General features: G+C 36.5%; 1 protein-coding gene across 1 annotated transcript; it reads left to right on the top strand.

The window, feature by feature from the left end:
* The first annotated feature begins 5,438 nt into the window (after positions 1 to 5,438).
* On the top strand, positions 5,439 to 10,261 carry LOC122593734. Its single transcript, XM_043766179.1, has 2 exons — positions 5,439 to 5,560; positions 6,725 to 10,261. Exon 2 carries the CDS (start codon positions 6,734 to 6,736, stop codon positions 9,914 to 9,916), a length of 3,183 nt encoding a protein of 1,060 aa, XP_043622114.1. The 5' UTR covers positions 5,439 to 5,560; positions 6,725 to 6,733; the 3' UTR covers positions 9,917 to 10,261.
* Positions 10,262 to 10,264: the final 3 nt, after the last annotated feature.

The raw sequence follows: 10,264 nt of genomic DNA, 5'->3' as shown, positions 1-10,264 counted from the left end.
AAACACAAAAACCACCAACACCATTCTATAACATTTGTATCAACAACTTCAACCTTACATTTTAGTTACCCTTAGGATTCTTTAGGTTGGGCTAATGGTTTGGATTGATACGTTGATGGTTGATATTTCTCCATGTGTATTTCGTTTTAGTTTGTCATATTTCTTGTGACATTTTCTCAATCAATGTTTGCAATGACATTGGTTCCCAACTTTGTCATTATGAGGGGGAGAAAAGATTATGATTGATTAATTGGGGAAGAAATAAGAAATAAGATAGCAAAGAGAAAAGGTTGTATTGATTGGGTGTATGGAGGTTGAAGATGGAGTTGAGAGAAAATAAATAGAGTGAATTGGAATGATTACTTTTAAATCTAGTTTCTTCAGATTAACTTGTCAAAGATTTTTAAAACATTTTAGTCAATTGAGCTCAGATTTTCACTAGATTTTATTGTTTGAGTTCTTGATTTTGAAAAAGAAAGAAATCTACATTGATTACAAAGATAAGAATGAGACCAAAGATGAAAAGATATTCTCTCAAGATGGAACAAATGTTCAAAGATGCTCCAACTAGGTTTATTCTCATGAATTGAGGGGGATCATGATTACTTCATAAGAGACTTATCCAAACTTCATTATGTTTACTCTCCAAAGTGTTCAAGTCAATATGACAAAGATCAAAGCTGCAAAAAGTTGTAAGATTGATTGGAAGATTCTAGACATAGAAGTATAGCTTCAAAAGAGTCTTCATCAACATATTCCATTCAAGATCTTCAAAGTCATACAATAACACTTGTTCAAAAAGCTCCAATGCATATATAAAGGGGGAGAGTACAAGTTCATTTCAAGAAGTTGAATTTTACTCAAGAATCGAAGATTGACGAACCAAAACCAAGTTTATACCTTCCGCACCTCAAAAGACAACTCTGATTCATGGTTCAACAATCTTCAAAGAATCAAGAAAGAACACACACTTGTTCTCTGTTCAAAAAGAACATTGAGAATCTCTTCATGATTTAACTTCAAGAAGTCCAAGACCAAGATTGAATCAAGTTCTCCAAACACTTGTTTCAACAAACCAATTGTGTTCACCATCGGGCTCATCAAATTCATTCCTACAAGACAAGATTAACACGTACTTCATTCATTACAATATATCACTAAGGGGGACAATGTTAGAAATACAAAAATAGTGATAAATTGTAATTTAAGTTAGTGGACTTACTTGTTGTTAAGTCATAGATAAATAATTTCTAAGGATGAGGGACTAGATGTGTTAATTAGGGTAACTGTATAGTTAGATTATAAATACCCCTCAACACCTTAGAAATCATAAGCCTTTTCCCCATTCCATTTCATTCCTGTAATTTTACACACACTTAATCCCAATCTTTCCTCTCTTTCTCTCTCTCTCTAGAAACACACACTAAAACACCAAGAACACACACACACAAATCCACCATTGAATATGTGAATTCGAGGCTCAAATCGTGTTAATTACATTTATTTAAAGCCAATATTGGTAAGATAAGGAGGTTTGAAGTCGTTTGAAGGTGATACACCACAATGGTGTCGGTTTTTATCGGTCTATTGGGGGAGTAGAGTCGGGAGAATGTCTTTTGGGTTGTGGTTAGATGGCAACTAGTGATATGGGTTATGTTGGACTAGACTATATGTAAAAACTTTGTTAATTTTTGTGATATTTCCTTTTAACACCAATTATATCCTTAAATTTCCATACACATTGTTAATGACCCTTTTAAGCCTTTGTACATTACAGCCGTGTTTATTACCTCTTTTGATAGATGTTAGGGACGATTCTATTACAAGCTTATGGTTAAAATATATGCATCACGACTAGGCTTCGAGTGATTGATACAATATTTCAACCCAATATTTTGTTAGTTGGAGAAAGTTAGTTGAGATGTTCTTCTTTCATTTGATTAAAGTGCTTAGTCGTGTTTTCAAGGCTTGTGAATCATTCAAACATTGTCAAACATTTCGATTTTTCATTTAAGATTAAAACTGCTTAACTATTTTTATGGTTTTGCTTCTTTTTGATTAATTTCATGTTTTGCAATCAAGAACCAAGGGAATGAATGTTCTGAAATCTGAATTTGCTTGAGGACAAGCAAAGCTTAAGTATGGAGGGATTTGATATGTCCATTTATATGTATATTCCCATATCGTTTATAAGTCGTTTTAAGCTTAATAATATGCAAATTGTATGTATATTCGATGCTTTGATGGTATTGTTAGTGATTGCAGGCTTAGAACAGGTACTTTGGTTAGAAATGGCATTTGGAAGGTTAAAAGATGCATTAGACGAGTAAAAGTGAAGACGAGTTGAAAAATACAAGTTTTGTGAGTTCTGGAAGCTTGTGCGGCGCATGGAAGTGGTGTGCGACACACAGAAATACATAATTTTGGTCAGGGAATTTGGCAAAAATACCTGTGCGGCGCACACAGGAGTCATGCGGCACATATCGGGGCAAGGAAAGTCTGAAATTTGGAAAGAAGGAGTTTGTGCGGCGCACAGCCACTATATGAGGCGCATAAACGAGGTCGGCAGAAGGGTTTTTGATTTTTCACTATAAATACAAGACCAAAACCCTCCCATTCGATATACAATCACCTCCAGTCGATTATAGGGTTCTTTGAGGCAATATTTAGCAGCTTTTTCGTCCATCAAGGTCTAAGGGTTGTTCGTGAGCTTCAAGGCATTCAGTTATCGATTTTCTTAGCTTCTACTTGTTTTCTACACATTGGTACAATATGTTCTCTTATACTTTTACTCTTTGTGCTATGTTTATGATTATGAGTAGCTAAATAATTTGTCATCCATTGAGATTAAGTGATACATTGACTATGGTTGCATATTTTTAATCTAAGTTGATTTTATTAGCGTTATGTTGTGATCTTAATGAATCGTTTTCTTGTTCTATATTATTGTGCTTGTTGGTAATTCTTACATGCTTTGTCGATTGTATCGGAAGTATATAAGTTTGATTTCCATTATTTGTCTATAAGTAATTGGTGCTAGTTCATGGAGTGATAGTAAACGGCATAGTAATTATAGGAAACGATTTGTTAATTGGAGTTAATAGTTGATGGTGTCACATTAATTTCAAGTAGATATAATTGTTAATACTTAACCAAAAACAAATTAATTAAGTGGGGCCAATTTTCTAGGATTGAACTAGTTAGTTAATGGGTTTGAATAGAGTTATAAGCTTGTCGGCCACCAAGTGAGTTTCTTTGTTCGATTCTAGGTTATCTTGTCAACATATTTGGATTGAGTCTTAATTTGATATAAAACAATTTTCTTTTGGATAAATTCTTAGGAATTTCTAACTCTTTCAATCAACTAACTTTTTAATCTAAAAATCAAGATGACGTGGTGTCTTTAAAAAACCAAAATCTTTTTAACTACTTAAAACTCGCTAGCTCTTTGTAGTCTCCGTGGAACGAACATTTACTTGCTTTAATCTATATTGCATACGGACGGGTCCACTGCCCGATTGTGTGTGGTATTCGATTTGGAGTATTTTTAAGGATTTTAATTTAACTAGATTTTCACACATCAGATACCTGCAACAGAAGGTATCTTAGTTGGATGACACCGTTTCCCAACTAAGGGGTGCAGTTGCAACTTTGACGAGCTTGCAGAGTTTTGGCAAGGCAATATAGTGACCACCATTATGTTGGTCGCCGGCCCGATTGTTACGTGACTGACCCGGGGGGGGGGGGATACGCAAATGAAGACCCTCTTGGAGGATCAAATGAAAATGACAGTTATGAATACTTCCACCGCAACGATGGTGACAGTTCCTTTGATTCAGACGATTCTTGCTTTTATTGACTCGTGGTTTTAATATTTAGGTCTCGTAATTCTCGGTGTTTTAATAAGTTTGAGGACTCGTAATTCTCGTCATTTTAATGTTCTGTGTTTGTGTTTTAATTTGTAATGCTTTAAAATTATGAATTACAAAGTAGGCATTACAATACATATAACACACTTAATTAAAATACTAAAACATACTCTATTAAAATACGAAAAAACATACTAAATTAAAGTACGAAAAACAGACTTAATTAAAATACGAAAAACAGACTTAATTAAAAGTAGGCAACCGTGATAAGCTCCCTGAAACACTGCTCGTATCTGAAGCCCCTCCCATAATTCTCCCGACACTCCTGATGCGCCGCATAAACCAACTCATTAGATAAGTTCATCACTTGTGCATTCAACATCGTATAGATTGTCTCAAACTGCTTACATTCATTGCGAATTTTGGTGAAGTGACCTATTAGTTGAGATTTGGTCTATGGACCTTCAGTCGTGTTCATGTTGAACCTTTCAAATATGTCTGTCCAAGTGTTTTCGCTTGGATAGCCATTTCACCTTTGTCTCGACATTTGAAATGGAATGGTTTGATGAAGAGAAAAAAGAGTTTAAATGGTATGTCGTTTTTGAGTGATTGTGGAAAATAATGGTGTTTATATAGAATTTTAATAATACTAGCCATTGTTTTTTTTTTTTTTTTTAAATAAGAGTAGCATGCTCCCCTCCAGCCCCACTTCTCTCGTCCAACCCATTCTTAAAACCGAACAAACTCATTTTCGACGAGGCAAGAACTATCCGTGGCATTAACTTCCTTAAATGACGAGGAGGAGGAGCTTTTGGACGAGGGTCGACGACCCTTACTATGAGGAGCCTTATGAGTTTGAAGGAAATTTGTCTTTCCAAAGAGAAAACCCTCAAATTTAACACATTTACTTTATTTTAAAAATAAAAGTCTTGCAAGAGAAAATAAAAAAATAAATAGACATATTTTATGAAAATTGTGAATTTATCGTATATATCGGGAAGTCCGAATGTCCGATATAAACCGTCTTTAACCGGGTCCGCATTTGAAGACCCCTTGCAAAAATCATTATTGATAAACATGTTTGATATCGGTAGGACGCATGATTGATAAACGTTCGACCCGCATAGTAGGCGGACACAGCAGACAGATATTTTTTCTTTTCAGATTCTCGGCAGACAGGTATGATTTTTCTAAACATTTCTCTTTTTCCGTCTTGCACTCCTTTGTGGCCGGAAGTCCCTATGGAAACAGTCTCTCTGCCTTTGTGTAGAGTTAAGACTGTCTACAACTTACCTCCCCCATACACCGCGTAGGGATTGGGTCATGTTGTCATTGTTGTTATTGTGTTGCAAAAATCATTAAATACCCGTAATCCCCTCAAACTAGCTAAACTTGCTATTTTTGGCTAGCAATAAGTCAAACACTCCATTACTATATTTTTACATTTTTCTTTACATATTTTTTTATACCCCTGCAATTTATGTCTCTTAGTACTAACCACCCCTTTACATTCAAAGATACCCTCTTTTAAGTTCAATTTCAGATTTTTTCCCCAATTCTTCCCTAAAATATATCGTAGTCCATAATAAGCGCACCCCCTTCAATTCCAATTTCGTGTTGTGAGAAATTCCGTCAATTCAATTCCATCCATTTTTCTGTTGCAATAACAGACTTACCTTGCCAGCGACTTAGTAAGTTACTTTCCGTCTTTAATATCGTTTTCTTGTTTTCTTTTTCAAGTATCCGACCCGCTTTGCCAGCGACTAATTTTAGACCGATCACTGCTTTCCGAGTAGCCTTGAGCCTTGTTTACATTTTCCTTCTTTCTTGTTATAATTATAATAAAAAGCAGAATTAGTGTTCATTTAAGATTTAAGGCCTCAGTTTGTGAATTTTGTGTAGTTTGAACTAAATTATGCAAGTAATGGAGCTTTGCAGATAAGACCATTAATGCAGATAATTAGTAAAGCAGGATTCAATTCACTTCGATCCGTTAGTAAATATTCACATTTTAGTGATTTATAATTTCTTGTTTGGATAGTAACAAGTTGATGGATAGGATTTTAGCGGATTATCCCTGAAACGAAACCTTTAGCCCTCTAAAATGCTCATAAATAGATTGAAAAATGTTGGATTCCTCCTGACATAGCAATTACATGGGGGATGATTTCAAAGACGACTCTCTGTTAATTATATGTGTTAGTTCATCTTGTGATATGTTGTCTTGCGTATTTCTAGATTACCTTTTCTAGTTTCACATATAATTTGTTAACGTTGTTTGTATCCTGCACCTTCAATAGTTGCTATCAGCAGATGTAGAAAAAAATATTACTTGACAGATTGAGGCTAGCCCCGCATTTGTTTGTTTACATTGTAGAAAAAACCGACATATGTGTCGTATTTTCAACCTGTTTAGTTCCTTTGTTTCCAACCCGACATTTCATGGAAAGGCACAACTATGTCCCCATATTGTTGGCATAAAATTCCTTCGTAATTCTATGCAAATGCATTATTGGCTGGTATATAATTAGGGTCTCTATTTTACTAGAAAGTAATACATTGGCTGGTATTGTATAGGTATATTTAAAAGTGTACTAAGAATTATGCTTTGAAAATAATTCATCGGTGACCTGAAATACTTGCTTTATTTTGCATGTCCGAAAACTAATTCTTTTGGATATACGCTGACAAAAGGATATGATGCCTTCCATGAACATGTGAACATCTTATAAACAACTACATTACCTAAAGTACAAAGATCTTTTTTCTATAACAATGTTGAAGTTTTATCTTTGCTTTTATGACACTCATTGTGATACCGACACTATTTCTGATCATTCTGTCAATTTCGGTAGGTAAATGCAATGGCAAAGGGGAAACTTATCTTGATTTGTCATTCGGGTGGTGAGTTTGTGACCAATGATGATGCTACCATGTCATATAAAGGAGGAGAAGCAAATGCAATAAATGTCACCAGTGAGACTCTTTTCAATGATCTTAAGCTACAATTAGCAGAGGCGTGTAATTTTGACCAGAAGACATTGACTATCAAATACTTCCTCCCACAAAACAAGAAAACCCTAATTATCTTAAAAAACGACAAAGATGTAAGAAGAATGATTGATTTTTACGAGGATGCTTACACTGCAGAAGTCTTCGTGACGGGAACACCAGGTTTTGAAGATATTGCCATTAACATGCAATCCAACTATAATAATGAAGTGTTGAACCTTGATAATGTGGGTAAGAAGATAAAAGAGCCTGTAAAACGTGGTAGACCGTGTACCAAGAAAGATGATACGGTGCTAGCAACTCCCCAAGTTAAAAGGACACGCCATGCCACCGCTGCTGCTGCTAAAACCGCAGTGGCTTCTGATGAGAATCAAGATGTTGGTACTGACATGTCAGATGGTGGCAAGTCAGACGCTTCTGCTAATGAAACTTCCTTAAATGATTCTTCTGACTATGTCTGCGAGAAGGAAGATTCTGATTCTGGTTCAGACTATAGACCTAAAAGGTCGCCAGTCCAGAGAAAATGCAACAGTCAAAGTGAAATCAATATTGGTGTTGAATCTAGCCCTGCTGACACCGTAAAGAATAGGAGGTGCACTCCGTCTTGGAAGTTTGGTCCAAATGGCCGTCCCACAATTGTCTCTATTCCTGATGAAGATTCCCCAGGACCTAAATATTCAGGAAAGAGCGAAAAAGCTGAGAATTCCGGTAGAAATTCACTGGGAAAGAGTAGCAGGTTGGCCGCAAAAGGTGATCATGCCCTGCCTGAAACTGTGAGTGATTATGCCCTGCCTGAAACTGTCGATGATTCATGGAATTTGGCCATCACTGGCGTGGGTCAAAAATTTGATAGTGTAAATGAGTTCCGTGCTGCATTGAAGAAGTATGCTATAGCAAATAGGTTCGGTTATAGGCTTAGGAAAAACGATAAAACTCGTGCCATTGGAGAATGTGCTGCTGAAGGATGTAGTTGGAAAATCTCTGCGAATTGGGTCCCGATGTTCCAATCATTTATGATAAAAAAACTAAACAATGTACATACATGTGACAAGAACTCCTGGATATCAACTCCCTCGGCTAGAAATTGGTTGGTAAGTACCATTAAAGATAGGCTGCGAGAATTACCGTATCTAAAACCAAAAGAGATTGCTAATGGACTTTTACAGAGTTTTGGTGTTGAGGTGAATTATTCACGAGTACGGCGTGGGATTGGGAGTGCCCGGGAACTTCTTCATGGGTCAGCTACAGATTCATATAATAAGTTACCTTTTTTTTGTGAGAGCCTTGTCAAGACAAATCCTGGTAGTATCGCTAATCTTGTGATTAGTAACAAGAACAGATTTAAGTCCCTTTTCATTTCGTTCTACGCGTCAGTTGATGGATTTCAAAAGGGTTGTCGACCTCTTATTTTCTTGGAAGCTGCTTCTCTGAAGTCTATTTATGGAGAGATTCTTTTCACAGCTACCGCCGTTGATGGAAATGATGGATTTTTCACGGTTGCATTTGCTATAGTAGATGTCGAGGATGATGACAATTGGCGTTGGTTTTTGGAGCAGTTAAAAGCTTCAATCGTGAACTCACGTTCCATCACTTTTGTGATTGATAGAGATAAGAATTTGAAGAATTCTGTGCATGCAGTATTTGAAAATGCCTATGTTGGGTACTCCATATACCATCTGTTGGCAAGTTTTAAGAGAAACTTGAAGGGTCCGTTTCATAAGGATGGGAAAGGATTCTTACCAGTTCATCTCTTAGCTGCAGCCCATGCGGTTCATCCTGCTGGTTTTAAGAAGTCAACAGAACATATCAAGTTGATATCTTCACAAGCATATGATTGGGTCATGCAAAGTGAACCTGAAAACTGGGCTACTTCATCATTTAAGGGTGAACCGTATAATCACATCATTGAAGATGTTGGTGATTCATATGCTAAATTAATGGAGGACAAGCGGCACTTACCAATATTACCAAAGATAGATGCTTTAATACATATGATGATTGATCACCTGGAGGATGCTAAACTGAATGCAAGCAAGTGGTCAACACAACTTACTGCGTCAATGCAGAAAGTGCTGGAAGAAGAAAAAGCCAAAGCACATGGACTGAAAGTCTTGATTTCTTCTGATACGTTGTTTGAGGTTCGTGAGGATTCAACCCATGTTGTGAATGTTACTGATCAGAGTTGCACATGCATGAGGTGGAAGGGAAGGGGTCTACCATGCTGCCATGCTATTGCTGTCTTTTCATTGACGGGTAAAAACCTGTATGATTTTTGCTCTAGTTATTTCACAGCTGATGCTTATCGTCTAACCTATGCTGAATTCATACACCCGATACCCATTGATGGGCAACCTCAAAGGAATCCTAAAGAAACACCTCAAAATTTAAAAGGTGAAAAGGAAGAGTGTGGAATGGAAGACGTTAACAAGGAAACAGGAGAGAGAAGAGAGAAAGAAGACAATTCTATGGAAGAAACTTATAGAGCGGAGATAAATATGGAAGAACTTGAAAACATGAAGGTTCAGAAAGATGTGAGTATTAAGAAAGGGAATGAAGTCAAGGGTAGTAATACTCAGAAAGAGGGCTGTAAGTTGGATGCAGACAAAGTTGAGGGTGGTGATGTCGATGCTCAGAAAGATGAAGGTGCTGATCAAGATGTCAGGAAAGATGAGGGAATTAGTGTACATGTTGATAAAGTCCGGGAAATTGATGTAGTAGATGTTGAGGAACTTGAAGACGTTAATGTTGATGTCGAGAAAGATGAGGATGTTAATGCAGATGTTGAGGGCATTATTGAAAATGTCTTGAAAGATGTGGTTGGTAATGTAGATACAGATAAACACGAGGGTGGTACTATGGATGCAGAGAAAGATGGGGGTGGTAATGTGGATTCTGAAACAGAAGAAGTTAGCGATCTGGATGCGGAAAAAGAAGATAGTAATACGGGAAAACTTCAAGAAGAACACGAGGATCCTTATGTGCTTGTGCTTCCTCCCATTCCAGCAAAGTTATCTTCTTCCTTCATGAAGAAATAGATGGACAGTGTTGAAATAGAGGGAGAAATGAGAAAGAAAGTTACTTGTAGCACCTGCAAGCAACCTGGGCATTATAAGAAATCTTGCACGGGAAAATTCTAGGTATTTCAGTATCTTGTATATATGTTACAATTCTATTCTATGCGCCTTTGTAGACTTTGATCTTGGCCTTACTTTCGACTAACATTTGGTGAGTTTCCTAGGCTCTTAGCATTCTAGGTGTGAGTTCGTCTTCTAGGTTCATTAGTATAGTTTTTCATTCTGTTCGAAGCGGAGGCATTTTCAAAAAATGTCGCACTCTGTTTTTCATTTTGTTTAATATATCTGGGTGTCTAATATTTCAAATTT

Source organism: Erigeron canadensis, chromosome 3 (genome assembly GCF_010389155.1).
Source record: "Erigeron canadensis isolate Cc75 chromosome 3, C_canadensis_v1, whole genome shotgun sequence".
Taxonomy (NCBI): Eukaryota; Viridiplantae; Streptophyta; class Magnoliopsida; order Asterales; family Asteraceae; genus Erigeron; species Erigeron canadensis.
Note: the sequence above shows the minus strand (reverse complement) of the source record. Positions and strands in the feature narration are given on the sequence as shown.